Genomic DNA, 17166 nt, shown 5'->3' on the forward strand with positions numbered 1-17166 from the left:
CAGGAAAACAGAAGGGTCTCCTTTCTCTTCTTCTGATGATAGAGGAGATGCCTAATAATTCGTCTGCATTTCAGGTTTAAAGGTGAGTTAAAGGTAGACTCCATAAGCTTCCTGTCGTTGGATAGATAATAGGCTTCCTGTAGGTCCTCAGCAGCACAAACACTGGACCAAGCACTCACAGAAGTTTCCAGACATTACACTTCCAGAGCCCCTTGAATTTTATGTCAATGCGACATTTTTGTAAATTTTATCCATGTTCTTAGAAGGATATTTTACCTTGGCTTAATGCCCTGAATGTAGAAATATCTACTACATGCTTTGGAATTCTTCCTTAACAATAGTTTGGAAACTTAATATTGAAAGATACTTATTATTTTTCTGGAGAATTTGAATGCTGATATGATCTAAAAAGATGCTGAATAGCAGGTGCATGGTTATTCTTTGCAAACACCCACTTAAAGCAAACCATGCATTCAAAGTGGTTGTGTCTTCACATTGGGATTATTTTGCTCCTAGTAGTCAGTATTTTACAAATTTGACATAGTTGTAGTTGTAGGCCTGTTCTTTTTCGTATTTCTACCTAGATCAAAATTTATCAATGTACTGTAAATGGGTAATAGATTATTTTTTTTCTGGAAAGCACTGTTTTACCAGTAAAATCTCATGCCAGCATAGATGCTTTATAAGTGTGGTGGGTCGACCCTGGCTGGAGGCCAGGTGCCCACCAGAGCCACTCTATCGCTCCTCCTCCTTAACTAGACATGGGGGGAAAAGTGTAACGAAAGGCTCGTGGGTCAAGATAAGGACAGGGAGAGATCACTGACCAATTGCTGTCATGGGCAAAACAAACTCAACTTAGAAAAAAATTCATCAAATTTATAATCAAGCAAAACAGAGTACAGCAATGAGAAATAAAATCAAATCTTAAAACACCTTCCCCCACCCCTCCCTTATTCCTGGGCTTAATTTTATTCCTGGTTTCTACCTACTCCCACTCCGGCGGCACAGGGGGACGGGGAATGGGGGTTGTGGTCAGTTCAGCACATGTTATGTCTGCCGCTCCTTCCTCCTCAGGGGGAGGACTCCTCACACTCTTCACCTGCTCCAGCGTGGAGTCCCTCCCATGGGAGACAGTCCTCCACCAACTTGTCCAACGTGAGTCCTTCCCACGGGCTGCAGTTCTTCACAAACTGTTCCAATGTGGGTCTCTCCCACGGAGTGCAGACCTTCAGGAACAGACTGCTCCAGCGTGGGCTTCCCACAGGGTCACAGCCTCCTTCAAGTGTCTCCACCTGCTCCAGCGTGGGGTCCTCCACAGGCTGCAGGTGGATATTTGCTCCCCATCATCCTTCCTCCATAGGCTGCAGGGGGACAGCCTGCCTCACCATGGTCTTCACCACAGGCTGCAGGAGAATCTCTGCTCTGGCATCTGGAGCACCTCCTCCCCCTCCTTCTGCACTGACTTTGGTGTGCAGAATTTCTTACATCTTCTCACTCCTCTTTCTGGCTGCAGAAGCTCCCACTAGTGTTTTATCCCTTCTTAAATATGTTATCACAGAGGTGCTACCACTGTTGCTGGTTGGCTTGGCCTTGGCTAGCGGCAGGTCCGTCTTAGAGACGGCTGGCATTGGCTCTGTCGGACACAGGAAAAGCTTCTAGCAACTTCTCGCAGAAGCAACCCCTATAGCCCCCCATGCTACCAAAACCTTGCCATGCAAACCCAATACAATAAGAAACACTTTTTTTTTAAAGAAGTAATTATTTCTTACATCCTGCAGTAATTAACAGATTCCATGCTAGAAATTTTTCTCTGTGTGTTGCAAATCTGCTCAACTTTATGCACCTTGCATGGAAAACCAAGGATTCATTAATTTTATACTTTGTACTGTGCATTTCCCATCCTCAAGATGCTCTGGAAAAGAAGATATAAAATGAATATACTAAAACAATGCTCTTTTTTTTGAGCATCTTTTTTTAAAGCAGAGTGTCGATTCTGCTCTAAAGTTTAGTCAAACTAAGCTTCAGTAATCTCTGCAGAAAAGAACAGAGTTAGTATCTTCAAAGAAGGCTAGATACTGGTGAGTTACATTTATTTCTCTTATCTGAAACTCTTGCTGCAGATTCTCTCTACAGATGTCTAGAAAGCAGGAATAAAGCTTAAAAGGTAAGTTAAGGAGTTCTGTTTAAAACAAAAACTGAACTGCTGTTTTGCCAAACCAGACATTTCCTCATGTGTGGAAGTGCAAAGATCTGAGAAAAGAGAAGTATGAATTAGTGTTTCAATTTGCGTTCATTTATTGGCAGTCTGAGTTTTCAATACAATTTGTACAGGAGGCAGTGGGTCTTCTGAGTATATTTGGTTTGTATCAGCGCTTGAAAAGCTGAGAAGACTACAAGCAATTACTGGGAAATTTATAAATATTCACTAAAATGCATTGTTCTCTGTTTTGCTCTAGCTGAATTCAAGAACATATGTGGGAATATTCTTGGTTTCACTTTTGACATTCGTACTGGAAAAGCTGTTGGTAAGTTTTACTAAACTTATTTTAACCAAAAATTGTTTTGCACCAGGTTATTGCAGCTGCTGAATGGTACCAAAATGAACATTTCACATAATAAAGTTCCAATTTCTTTGTGGAGTTACAATGGTGACATAAATTGTGCGACCAATTTTTATGTAAAATATTTCTGATTTATATTTTTTTATTTGTACATTTTGTTATGATCTTTTGCTCACCCTCCATCCTAGTTAATTTTTTTGAGTTTTGCTTGGTAAAGTAAAAGGTTTGGGCTTCAAAAACGTTGTGGGACTTATCTGCACATTTGTAACAGTTCCGCATCTTGTCTAACGTTTAGTATTACTCTGTTTTGATCACTTCCTGAACTTCATATAATTTATTTTCTCTCATAATGGGTATATGTTTAGATTTATATCCTGTATACAATTTCTGTATGTTAAAAGGAAATTCTCAACTCAACTTTAAGCACAGTGAAATTGAGAATCCAAGCAGTCCGTAAAGCCATCAAGTACTGTACTTTGACTAGCTCATCTCACTTTCAGACATTGATGAATGTAAGGAAATCCCAGGAATCTGTTCAAATGGCGTTTGCATCAATCAGATTGGCAGCTTCCGCTGTGAATGCCCCACTGGATTCAGCTACAATGACCTGCTCTTGGTCTGTGAAGGTGATTTGAAACAGAGTTATTTTCTACGTAGGCCCCATAAGCATGCTTATTTGGAAATAAGTGGAACATTTAATTCACATGTTTTTTCAAAATCTAAGAGACAGACTGTAAGCTTTTTTGTAGGAGTCAGGTCTATAAATCAGTTGGTGACATGTTTGTCTTTAATACATATGCATATAAACTTAATAAAATTTGTAATAGTTTTGTGTCAAGCAATTCACTGACTCCTGAATAGCAAGTAAATGAAATGCTTTTAATTAATTTTACTTTATTTTAGGGAGGGAATTTAATTCTTGTTCTTAAAACTTCTCAAAGAAAAGTTTCCTTGATTTTTTCCACTTCTCTCTTCATAGAGCTAATAGTGAAATTTAGTGTGTCCTAAAGTCAATAGAAGTTTTGTCATTGGTATCCAAGGGTCTTGTGCTGAGATGTGCACCTTAAAAAGCTAAGCAAATGTGCAGCTACTATTTCAGTTCAAAGGCACAGAGGAACACTTTTTAATACAAAACCTAATTTCTTTATGCAGACATTTAAAATTGCTTAGCCACTTCAATGTGTAGTAAGTTGGATTTGCAGGAACCTCCTTCATCCAAAAAGTGTGTTATGGATGTAATTGTATTGATTTTGCTTTTCATTTGCGTTTACGGCACAGGAGGCTGAAGGTCAGAATATTCATGCTTTGTTGAGGACAAAGATTCATCTTGCACATGACGGACAATACAGACTAAATTCTAGGCAGATGTAACTGTCTTGTGGTTTCTGATGTCTGAACCATGACACTTGGTATTTCAGATATTGATGAGTGCAGCAATGGAGACAGTCTCTGTCAGAGAAATGCAGATTGTATCAACAGTCCTGGTAGTTACCGCTGTGAATGTGCTGCTGGTTTTAAACTTTCACCCAATGGTGCCTGTGTTGGTAAGAAATCAGTTGACCTTTCTCATCAATTTTAATCTGTTTGTACCTAAACAATGGCATGTGCAAGATTCTTTCAAAGGGTAAAAGCATCATTTATTTTCTGTTACCTTGCATATTTTGCTGTTTTATGTCACAGTTTCTAATTTATAGCCCTGCTGCTCTGTAGAAGGGAAGAAAAGACAGGGTAAAATTTTTAAAGAACATTCTTGATATATCAACCAAATCCTAACAGTAGTTTTGACCTCGAGGTGTATACACAAGAAGTTCCTATAAAATGAAGTTTTGTTATGATTCGGGTTTAGTTATGGATAATTTTGAGTCTGGTTTTAATAATAATAACAACATTGTAAAAACATATTTGTGTAAAATGAATGAATAATAAAAGTCAATAATGTGAACCATCTGGTTTATATTTTTGTTATAGATCGCAATGAATGTCTGGAAATTCCTAATGTTTGCAGTCATGGTTTATGTGTGGACATACAAGGAAGTTACCAGTGTCTATGTCACAATGGTTTTAAGGCATCCCAAGACCAGACAATGTGCATGGGTATGGAAAGAATATGCTTTTGTGTGTAGTTGATTTGTTTGTTTTTTAAAGGAGGAGGACATGACTCTAATTTTTTGAGGAGTTTAAGGTGACATTAAAGACTGATCCATAGTTTTGGATTTTTGTGAATAAAGTATGTGAAGTTGTCCTTGGATTGGATGTATTAGTCTGAGGAAAAAAAAAATCACAATATTCTCAGAGATAGCTCCATGTTACTGAAGAATATATTAACCCCATTTTCACAAAAATACATCATAGTGGCTTATTTGACAGAGAAGTTTATAGGAGATATAACAGAGTGGTAGAGTTTGGAGATTAAAAAAAACCATAATTTTCAATTATTTAGAAATGTATTGAGCTCATGTTTCATTTAAAAAACAGAATTCTACATTTAATGTAACTTAAATCTATATTCATTTTGTATTAAAATGATGACATGATAGAGATGATATAAGAAGTAAGATTGCAAAATAAGAGTGTTTTTCTTGTTCTTTTAGCATTTCATAATCAGTTCTACAGGGTTTTAAAAAGAAAATGCAATGCATATGTGAATTTGGTTATCTTTGAGAAAAACAGCTAAAAATTATTTTGATTTTTGAAATAATGATCATCTAAATGTCAATTCTAAGCTATAGAGAAGTCAGTCTTCTATAACATAGGTGTGTTCCAATTTCAACTATAAACAGACATTTAAAATCTATTCACATTATAGTACATATTAATATACACCTTGAGTCTTCTCATACTTGGACTAAATCACATTTGTCAAACCATCTGAGCAGGATATGTGCGAAAGTGATTTGTATTAACAATCCAAAATTTTGAGAGCCTGATTACTCAAAACAGTAACTTAAATAATTCTAAAACTAATTCTAAAAATTCTGTATTATGAAATACAAATCTAGACAGTGACAGGTTATGGAAATGATCCATACAACAAAATGTTTACATTCTGTAAATAAATAAAATGTTTCAGAAAGTCCACAAGAATTAGGAGAACAAGATCTAAATACCTTCCAGATGCCCGTGAAACTCCAGAAATTACTGAAACACACAGCAGGAAACATTGACTTTTACTACCTTTTAACAAAGGATGTTTCCAAGAGTTCATAAGCAGACTTTATAATTCTGGATGTAGTATTGATATAATATATATACATATGTAATCTGACTTGTGAACAATGACCCAAAACAACTTTATAGAATGTTTTCAACAGGTTTTGGTGGGCTTAAGAGTAAAATGTGTACATAAAAATAGAGATAGTTCCAGGGCAGTGACACTCAATCCTTTGCACTAAGTTCTGATCATTAGTGTACAGTAAGAAATTAAGAAATATTAGTATGGAAAACAAAGACAGAATGCTTTGAGATACTGCACATGCACTTACTATTATCTTTGCATGTAACAGTATCTTTTATTTTAAACTACATATAAAAAATGCATCATGTAACATTTTCCTATTTGTACCCAGAAGCTGTAAAAATAAGTAGTATAGATACAAAATGTGATAGATGAAAGGAGAGACTGAGGTTTACAATATTTTCACTGTCCACAGGTAACACATTAATACATACCTTGGAAAATCAGTTCCCACATACAGTTTTGTTTCTTTTTGCAGATGTTGATGAATGTGAACATCATCCATGTGGAAATGGAACTTGTAAAAACACAGTTGGATCGTATAACTGCCTGTGTTATCCAGGATTTGAATTAACTCATAATAATGATTGTATGGGTAGGTCATGTAATCCAAACCTTATGTTCATTGCTCCTGGCTTACTATGCCAAAGACGATGGTATAGAGTTAAAACTCAAACAGGAGACAGGTCAGGGTGCTAATAAAGTTAATTAAGTGCAGTAACTTATACTGTTACAAGCCTTAAAGGTTAATCATTATTATGATTTTTTAAACTAATTCAAAATATTTTTTACTGGCCAGCTTGAGATAACACACACCCTAAATCTCTGGACCACTGGGGCAACCTTACAGTTCACTGACATCTTAATGCAGCCCTCACGTCCATTAGATTTCCTGGGTAATTACCATAATTGACCTTGACTACTGGCACATTCCATAGGCACCACTTGCATTAAGCATATATTATATCACACCACAAGTGTTGCCTCATGAACATAAAATCATTTCTTTATTTCACCATATTATTTTACACTTGCACACAGTGTGAAAGAGGAAGCAGACTAGCAGTAAGAAAGCTGCAACTAATCTACCAAATCTGCTCTCCTAAGATGAACTCCGCTTACACAGAGTCTATAAAGGCATTGCTATTTCCTATTCCCTAAAGCAGGGCACCAGAATATCTGATGGTTTTGGACAATTTAAATTCCTGGATACTTGTGATAAAGCAACTAAAATCTTCCTGGGCTGAAGAGCAGGCTTCTAAGTCTCTGGAGATCTTCTCCCTTGTGCAGAGCGTAAGCCAAAAGAGAAGGTTTTTCATTCCTTACTGCTACAGAAGAAAGACTACTGGTTCCTGCCTGGTTCAGGAGAGACTAAAACATCTTAAATAAGTAATTTAAATCCTCTCCGTGTCCAGGAAAGAGGAAATTAAAAACTTGTTCAAGAAAGAGAAGTCTGCTGCCAAAGAATGGCACTATTTGCCAAGGAGGTTCTTTCCCTTGGCAAGTATAGCTGCCAATCTACTGCCAGGAGCATCCAGCGCCTCTGCTCCAGGCTATGCCTTCAAGGAGGCCAAGAAGCCCAAACTGACTCAGAGACTTGGCCTTTTGTTAGCACTCCTCCTGGCAGCTTGGAGACCCTCAGGGTTGTCTTAGAAACTTTCCCAGTCATTCAAAGGGAATTTAGCCCATACCAATATAATACTTGGGAGGTATTTCTGCTTGTAGAACTGTAACACAGAAGAAATGCACTATGGAATAAACTAGTAATATAGACATGGCTATACTGGCTGAAGCAGAACGTACATCTTCAGGAGCTGGTATTTAGTGCTTCTGAAGAAAACTAAAACCTCTTCAGTGAAACTGATGTTAGTTTTCATCCTTCAAATTCAAGTATTTTGAGACACCGAAGTGTAAGTTATTCTTACACCATGATGCTTACGCAATCTCCTTTTTATTTATTCTGACACTTTCTCATCTGTGTTTTTCCTTATGCAGTGCTCCTTTTAAGTCTGCATTATTAAAGTAGCTTGACAAAATAATAAGCATTTTCAAACCTCATCTTCAGAACTTATGAAGGAGAAAATCGTCCTGTGGAAGGCAAATGACATGTTCCAAAATTTGAAAATGACAAGACAGGTTTTAGCAGGAAACTTGAGCACATATAAGTCCAGATAAAATCCAGAATACTCCATGTAACATTTTCTTTTCTGTGTCTGGAGTTAGTATCATACAGTCACTTGGCAGTAATCGCATGTCTCCAGATGCAGTGGCTGAGGTAATGCTGCAAGTTTGAAAATTATAATACCCTATAAAAAAAGAGCATTGTTTAAATAGAACATATACCTTAATGCACTTAAGTGAGAGTTGCTTTCAACTAGCTGTCAGCTGTTCCTTTGTTGCTGCAAGATTTGCCTTTTCCACAGAAATATATATTGCAACTTGAGTGTGTTTATTACATACTGTATATACTATGCTGGGACTCAACTCTTGCTTCTGGGTTTTTTGGGGGTTTTTTTATAGATATCAATGAGTGCAGTTCCCTCTTTGGTCAGGTGTGCAGAAATGGACGGTGTTTCAATGAAATTGGTTCCTTCAAATGTTTATGTAATGAAGGATATGAACTTAATCTGGATGGCAAGAATTGCATTGGTATGTATGATACCACATGGAGATGTTAAAGTACTGATCAGCTCAAATAATCAAACTATTAGCTCCCATCTAGAGGGAAGCAACACAGTCCGAGTATCTAAGTATAAAAAAAACCTAAACCAACAAACAGTAACTTTAATGAAAACACAGTAGAAGTAACTGGGTTTTGGAATAGTTGTTGATCTTCAAGCATTTACATGCCTCAGGAAAAGAAAATTACAAACGAATCCTACAGTCTTTTTCATGAATAAGCCTGCTTTGTTACCATAAGAATTATATGATTCTAAACCTTTCTTGATTCCATCTACTCTCTAAAGATACTAACGAGTGTGTGGCACTGCTTGGTTCATGCTCTCCTGGTACCTGTCAAAATTTGGAAGGATCGTTCAGATGCATCTGTCCACCAGGATATGAAGTAAAAAGTGAAAGTTGTATTGGTAAGGCAAGTTGTCATTGTTGCTTCTGAACAATTTAAAAAATAGAAAAAAGTATCTGGTTCTAATTTGGTGGAAAATAGTTGTACACCCTAATGTTTGTGAATGTTGCCCGCTTAAAATTGTGATAACAGGGAATAAGTAAGTAGGAAAATTCTTCAGAAATATGTTTTAAAAATGGAAGGCAAGATATTTTGTACTATATTGTACTGTAGATTGTACATTAACTTCTCCATTAATGCAAACAAAAATATTTACTTTTTAAAAAAATGGTATTATGTCTTTCATTCACTTTTTTTTTTTAATGCCATTCATAAAACAAACCAGCCTGGTACTGCATTTACATAATGTTTACAGAAAGGTAATTATTGGTAATCAATGCATGAACTAAGCTTCTGATGTCAGAGGGCTATGAGGTTTTAAAATCTTGATAAAATTATGGAGCTTATGGGAACAATTGCTTAAATTGTTTTCTTCTAACAAGTGTTTTCTGAGATTCACAGGAGGAGGAAGAGGATACAGCAGACCTTCCATCAGTTTGCGTGTTCTTGTGCATTTAAAGCCTTGATTATCATTCAGGAGCTGATCATCACACAATTAATTAAAATTTAGTGTGGCAGAGAATGAGAAATACATCCCAGTTACAACTCCCTTTTCCAGCAAAGCAAAGCACAGGAACACTGCGAATTTATTGGGCATGTAAAATAACTGTGTAGGGCACCTGGCAAGGAAGGTGCACACTACTAGTTTTAGGTAGCTAACCTAGAAGCTTTAGGTTTCTGCGTTGTCAGAGGACAGAGCAAGCACCTATCTCTCCACAGTGACTGTATTAAGAAACTCGGTTTTCAGCTTAAATGACTGAAGTTAGCTGGTGTGATAGCCCAGACACACATTCATCCAAATAACTTCCAATAATAAATGAGCAGCTTGTCCTTGTATGGACTGAAGAAAACAGTGGTGAGGACATAAAGATTTGGCCTGTAGCCACCTAATCTGTATGGGTGCAGGAACTGGATCGCAGGAACCTTTTTTAATTTTTGTCTTGAACAATAGGATATATTTTCTAAGCCCCAGAGTTCTCTCATCCTTTTGTATCATGCCACCATGCTCAGTTTGCCTGCCAACTTCATGGTTCCTTTTGGCAGCTGCTGTTTCCATATTAGCAATTATGTTTGAGATGAATTCAAATCACCTAGAATTTAAAATCATAAATTTCAAATGAAAGTGTTTGGTTTTCTGGGAATATCACTATTTATGGCCACTTTATTATCCTTACAGAACTTCTTGGTGTTTTTGACAGCACCAGTGACTGCCAAACAGATTTTTGCCCGAACTGAGTAAAAGGGACTTAATTGCATTTTTTTTCTTCATTCTGCCATATGTCCAGAAAATTTGCAGACTAAAGTTCCTATAAAATGCCTAGATGATCACATGTGATTGTACTAATACTTTGTTGAATATTATGACAGCTTTTGCAACATATGTTCTCCATGACTTTCTATTGATCTCATATGCAAACAGCTTTTTAAGAATTTATTACATCTGTGATGTGAAGGTTGGCAATGGCTAGATTACTTTTTGAGCTAAGGGTGATTTTATGCAGGAGAAACCAAAACAGATGGGAGCCACAGAAAAATTCTTGGTTTTCACCTAGCCGTATAATATATTTCCTTTCATTTTATGGGAATGAAGGGGAAAGGACTCGTTTACTTCCACAGTCTGGCTAGTCACCAGTCATCATGGCCACAAGAAGTGTTTCTTCCACTAGTCCCAAGCCATTCATTACAGTAACAATCAGTACTTCAAAAGAGCAGATTTTCCATCCCATTAATGCTGAATTGCTGGATTTTTTCTGCAACACTAACTGGGAAAATAATTAGCTTTTTTTCACTGAAATAAGCTGACTTAAGATGCTTCACATAGTAAGAGCCTGCCCATGGAAAGCTACTGTAGAGTTTGGCCATATGCCAGTGGTTTGTTCATGTGCTATACCTAGTAATAACTTCTGAAAATGGGACTCAAGGTCATATTTTTCAGAAGTAACGTCACAGAATCTACTACATGACTACTTCCATCACTATATTTTCCTAGTGATAAAGACTGCATTTCCATTGTTTCATTATCTGCCAAATACACATCAGTTTTCTAAGATTTAGTACAGTAGAGTCCAATAAATATCAGGACAAATGGTGCTACAAATTTGTGACTCAACATCCATCCATGGACCTTACTTTCATGGAGAATACCTATGCCTGCCTCCACTTCGATTAAGATCAATATGGATATTATTGTGGAACACTTATACAACCATAGGTCTCTGTGACAGTTCTTTTAATATCCCTTACAGAATGATTCGGGAGGGGTTGTACTGCAGGTATAGCCTTGAAGATTATTAAAATACACTTCAGAATTTATTAAATTATAATTACCTTTACAAATTACTTCAGCAAGGAGCCTTATATCTTCTGCCAGTATTTGCAGAATAGAATAAATTAAAATGATTGTAAAATAATAGGTATGAAAAATTAAAGGTCTATTAATGTATTACTTTTCTTACTCTCTCTGTTGTCTATACTAATGCATGGTATGCAGCCTGATACTGTTTGAGCTGCACAATTCTACAGGCATTTGATATTTATATTAAGTACTCTTTTATTTTGGTTTAAGTTTTTAATAATTATAAAAAGATCTCCACTTCAAAAAAAGTCTAAATCTCACATTTAAATAGTCATAGCAATATATTCTAAATTATGCATTTGAACAGGAAAAAAATTTAAATGACATATCAACAGTGACTGTGGAAGACTGGTAAAAATAAATCTGAATATATAAATATAAACATAGGTGTCCCTCTACTAATAACTAGCTATAGTTTCAGTTCAAGAATCAATCAGTCAATATGAAAAAAGCCCACCTTTAATTACAAAGAACCCTCAACATACAGATTTTTTTAAAATTCATCTTTGGATGTTTAATGTTTACAGAAAAGTATTTTTCGTATCAGAAATATGTCTTCTCCTCTGTTTTAGTCTGAAAGCATTTATTTAATGTCTATATTATAAATATGACAAAGAACAGAGAATGATATTTGGAGGAAAGTGCATGCCAGTGAAATTCTCTAATTTGAAATAGTGGAACCTTCAAGCTGCTTTATCGCTTGGGTGCTCTATTGGAGTAGCATCTCCTGCTGAAGTTAAATAATTAAATAAACAGTCTTTCTTAACCAAGGAATTCACAGCCAAAGGGGTTACAGTGAACGTTTTCTCCTTTACTTTACAGATATTAATGAGTGTAGTGAGGATCCCAACATCTGTCTTTTTGGCTCTTGTACGAACACTCCAGGAGGTTTCCAGTGCATCTGTCCTACAGGTTTTGTGCTGTCTGATAATGGACGAAGATGTTTTGGTAAGTTATTGATTAAAGAATGTAATAACTTAACTCTATCAGATAGCAGAGGTTTTGTGCTGTCTGATAATGGACGAAGATGTTTTGGTAAGTTACTGATTAAAGAATGTAATAACTTAACTCTATCAGATAGCAGATACTCTGTAGATCCCTTCCAAACTATGCCCCTGAAAGGTTTGGAAAGTGCTTTCTAAATCGTATGTAAAGAACAGGCTTAACAATATTCCTTTCAGGGCCAGGCAGTCATCATCTAACTAGGAAGGAGGTGCTATCTCCATGTAACTGTATTTTCTTTTTTAGATACTCGCCAGAGCTTCTGTTTCACTAACTTTGAGAATGGGAAATGTTCAGTGCCGAAGGCTTTCAACACCACAAAGGCAAAGTGTTGCTGCAGTAAAATGCCAGGAGAAGGATGGGGTGATCCTTGTGAGCTCTGTCCAAAGGAAGAAGAAGGTATACATCAAGATTTAAAATAAAGCCTTTTTAAGTGGGAGAAAAGGAAAAGCACATTTGTGGGGTACCTTTTTGATCATTAGGAGAGATCTTTTTGGCATTCTTTCTTAATGGCCTTTTCTAGAACTATTTTCAGGTCAACAGAAGGAACAAAATTAAATAGAAAAAAACACAGAAAAAGAAAAATAGAGTTGTTTTTCCTCTGTAAAGAAGTGAACTAGTAGCCTCTATCTGTAGATCTAGCCTGCTTTAGGCGAAAGAGAAGAGCAAAATGGGACAGTGCCAAGAATCCCTGAAGTAATCAACAGTTTTCAGTTCTTGGTTTTCTCCAAGTACTGAAAGGGAAAGGCACCAAGCACGCGCACACAGAAGCTCAATGAGTTCTAGTGCTGCTTCCCCGACCCAGAGACAGTGTCACTTTTGCATCTGGCAAGACAGCATAATGACTGTGATTTAAACAGTTGAGAGTTTTGAAAAATGTGATATAGAGGATTTTTGGGTGGCTTTAATGATCTGTCATGGTTCTCTCCCTCACTCAATCTTTTTTTTTAAAAAAAACCCATACTTCTATAGTTGCTTTTCAGGACCTGTGTCCATATGGTCATGGAACTATTCCTGGAATTGATGATACACGTGAAGGTAGGTATTCTTTTTCCTAATAATAAAAAAAATATTTATACTTAAAACTAGACTTGAATGTTATAGTACATGATGGCTTACTCCTCACAGCCCCAGGTGACAAGAGGCTGACCTTTAATAAATGTAGGCCATTATGAAATGATGGTTAAAAGCTTACCTTTGAAATTGCCTGGCTAGAGAAAAAGAGAATAGGGTGCTTTGGGTTTTTTAACTGCTTTTTTAAGACTTGATATGGAAATGCATCAGCTAAGTGGTTGCTAATATCTTTCTGCTTTTTAGATGTCAATGAATGCCTTGAAAGCCCTGGGATTTGCTCAAATGGTCACTGCATCAATACGGATGGATCATTCCGCTGTGAGTGCCCCATGGGATACAACTTAGACTACACTGGAGTACGTTGCATCGGTGTGTCCATATTTCATAAATTATAAGAATTGTAACACTTGGATTTCAAATACAATTTGAAATGTGTCCCAGTTTTCTTCAGTTTGTGTTTACTCATTATATACAGATACTGATGAATGTTCAATTGGCAACCCATGTGGAAATGGTACGTGCAGTAACGTGATCGGCAGTTTTGAGTGCAGCTGTCACGAAGGATTTGAACCAGGCCCAATGATGAATTGTGAAGGTAACTTGTCCTCTTTATTTTTGTTTTTCTTTAGTTTTTCTTCATTCCTCAGTATTTGAATTACTTTATTAACAAGGCCTTTAGTACTACAATAACTAGAAGAAAAAAATGTCTCTGCCTGATATATGTAATTGAAAAAGAAGTCCTGAATTGTTTTAAGCAGTATTTTTAGTTTATCACAGGATTTTCCAAACTGCATGTTGTGGTATGTGGTATGTTATGCTATTCAGCTGTTGGAAAAGGGTGGGGGGCGAGGGGGCAGGGAAGGGAAAAGTGACTGTTGAGCCCCCAAAATATCCTCAGAAATGGTATAGCTAAACATGGCAAAAATGCCTGAATTTGCAGAGCATTTTTTGTAACTGAGGCAGAGGAGTTATGAACTGACCCACTTACCACACTTACAGTAAGAAGTGAGTTATACTGAATGTAATAAAGTGAAGTCAGACCACTGGTCCCTCTAGTTCATTATTTCAAACCTCATAGTTGAAATGCTAATTCAGCTTACAATCGTGACTAACAACTTTCTGCAGTTCACTCCCCTAATACAAGAGCTGAGGATAGAGGGAGAATATGATATAAACTGGGGGATGCATCCCTGCAGAGTAGGTTTAGTATCTACCTATAGACAGGTAGATACTTCTGTCCAAGAAGCTGTCCAGTACCATCTTGAATCCACCGATACTATCGACCTCCACAGCCTCTTGTGGCAGCAAGATCCAGAATGTCACTACTTAGAGAAGTATTTTCTTTCATCTGTTTTAATCTAATCCCCTATTAGTTTCATTAAGTACCTCTTATTTTTCATAGTGTGGGATTTGTGTACAACAATTCTGCTCTCATTGGATGTTGATCAGGATGCTTCTTACAAATTTTATATTTTATGAATCATAATTAATTTGCTTTCTGAAGCAAGAATTCAGTTTTTTAAGATTGGAAAAAAGCCCACATCGCTCATCACACAAAAATACATTTAAAAATGACCATATAATAAAAATCTGAAATAGGCCTGTCCCAACTTGTCATTCTAAGCTCAGGTTGTTCCATATTTATTATGCAATTATTTTTAAGCAGAGCTTTCTTCAATTTTCTCTGACTACTCAAAACCACACATCCACAAGGTTCTGGTTTGAATTATTGCATTTCTGATACATTTAGATGGGAAGAGAAGCACAGGTATAAGAAAACCTTGGTGATTGTTTAAAAATTAGTAGAGAATGATTATTTTGTTCCTTTCTGTTCAGATATAAATGAGTGTGCTCAGAATCCCTTGCTGTGTGCTTTTCGTTGTATCAACACTTACGGTTTCTATGAATGCACATGTCCAGTCGGCTATGAACTAAGAGAAGACCAAAAGATGTGCAAAGGTACGACGTATACACTTTTCTCTAACTTCCATCACCTTGTATAGGCCAAAGCATAATCAAAATATTTCTGTGTATCTTGCATTCATCCTCTCAGTGGAATGTAGCAAACAGTCCAATGGATAATGATTTACTCTTTCAGAACTCGTGTAAGGCCAGTATGTAGTGTTTTTGTTATTAAGTGTACCCCCTTGATGGGGATTATAAACCAAGAAGGTCACAGTGATGAAGTTCATCTTTACCATGACAAGATGATACAGCTCACAAAGATTAAGACAACTGCAATTAAGCATAGCTCTCAGAATTTTCTTCCAGGCTCGTTATTAGGGAAGTCCATATGTCCTTTTTCTTGAAAAAATGCTAGTTGTCTTCAGTAACTGAAGCTACTGGAAGGAAGTTCAAACACAAAATACATATTTTTTTACAGATCTAGATGAGTGTGCTGAAGGTCTCCATGACTGTGAATCAAGAGGCATGGTGTGCAAAAATTTGATTGGTACCTTCATGTGCATTTGTCCTCTTGGAATGACCCAGAGACCTGATGGAGAAGGCTGCACAGGTAAAGCTTAGAAAGGGAAGAAGACATCTACTGGAATGCAAACAAGTGAAAAATTCTCTGTTTATGTATACAGCAAACTAGAAAACAGCAATTCATAAAGGGAACTTAAGATCACGAATGATGTACAACATCTTAAACTCTCTTTTTTGTTTCAAGGTTTGAGCCTTATCTGAAAGTAGTTCTGAATGATTCATAAGTACTTCAGAAGAAAAAGTCTAGTTTTGTTTCTTTTGTTATACAACAAAATCAGAAAGTTTTTCAGACACTTGTTAGACTTAAAATATTAAGTTGCCAAGCAAAAGAGACCTAATTTGACTACGAGGCAGAATTGTCATAAACAAAAAGTTACATTTCCTTTAGCATTAATACTATTTATAAATAATGTCACAGTTCCTTAGAGAGTTAAAGCTGTAAGATTCTGAAACAACATATAAAAGCCATGAACAACAAAAGATGTGGAGACTGCCATAGTTCAAAATAATTCTCCATTATCTAAGTAAGCAAACAGCTTTCCACCATCATTTTTTCAATAAGTTGAGGAGGAAACAACAGCTACATTTTGGCAAATTATACTTTCTTTTGGTACATAAAAAAAACCCAAGACCATTCCAAAGCTCTCTGTGGACAGAAGTAGCTGAGGATGTCGTTTGCTCAGAGGGGAAAAAAAAAATAAGCATCCATCTCAGTGAATACTTTAAATGAAAATATTTTAAAACAGTGCTCCTTCAGCAAGAGAATGACTACTCTCTTTTACAGATTTTTTTTTTTTTTTCAGGGGAAATAATCAATGTTAACAAGAATTTTGCCTTTTTTGCCATGTAATGCTGCCTTTAAATCACTTGAGTTTTTTCTGAGACTTTATTTTAAACATCTGTAAAGCTATGTAAATGCTTACAATATCTGTGCCACTAGCTACGGAAGAAAGTGCACTAGGATTGTAAACTGTTTCAGGGAAATGATGTTTGGACTGAAATGTGACTGATTGCAGAAGTCAAACGTATTCAGAGACCCTTAATGATTGCAAAGTGGAAATTTCTTAATCAAATCATGCATATATTCCAATTTTATTTAAATGTCATTTGCCAGGTAAAAGTTATGACTAGAATTTGCTCTGCTGCAAATGTTTTCTGCAAAAGTTGCAAAGAGCATACAAGGATTAAAGCTTTTGTCCTAGGATGCAGTACATAAGAAATGGAATAGGATAGTGTGATTAGGAAAGTCCTTTCCGGGTTTAATCAG

General features: G+C 36.3%; 1 protein-coding gene and 2 long non-coding RNA genes across 3 annotated transcripts in view; 1 reads left to right on the forward strand and 2 right to left on the reverse strand.

Annotated features, from left to right (window-relative positions):
* Positions 1-17166, forward strand: part of FBN2 (fibrillin 2) — a 200739-nt gene that overhangs the window by 163295 nt on the left and 20278 nt on the right. Inside the window, 14 exon segments of the mRNA XM_075740354.1 lie at positions 2457-2525; positions 3062-3187; positions 3980-4105; positions 4530-4655; positions 6275-6391; positions 8317-8445; positions 8763-8882; positions 12159-12284; positions 12585-12737; positions 13311-13376; positions 13656-13781; positions 13888-14007; positions 15249-15371; positions 15796-15927. Of these exon segments, the coding sequence (XP_075596469.1) occupies positions 2457-2525; positions 3062-3187; positions 3980-4105; positions 4530-4655; positions 6275-6391; positions 8317-8445; positions 8763-8882; positions 12159-12284; positions 12585-12737; positions 13311-13376; positions 13656-13781; positions 13888-14007; positions 15249-15371; positions 15796-15927 (1659 nt within the window).
* Positions 1-17166, reverse strand: part of LOC142599486 (uncharacterized) — a 177427-nt gene that overhangs the window by 150331 nt on the left and 9930 nt on the right. The window lies entirely within an intron of this gene.
* LOC142599484 (uncharacterized) lies at positions 914-16223 on the reverse strand. Its single transcript, XR_012833053.1, has 3 exons — positions 12406-16223; positions 6832-12319; positions 914-6780 (listed from the first exon to the last, which is right to left on the reverse strand). It is a non-coding gene; the product is annotated as an uncharacterized LOC142599484 (long non-coding RNA).

Source organism: Balearica regulorum, chromosome Z, assembly GCF_011004875.1.
Source record: "Balearica regulorum gibbericeps isolate bBalReg1 chromosome Z, bBalReg1.pri, whole genome shotgun sequence".
NCBI lineage: Eukaryota > Metazoa > Chordata > Aves > Gruiformes > Gruidae > Balearica > Balearica regulorum.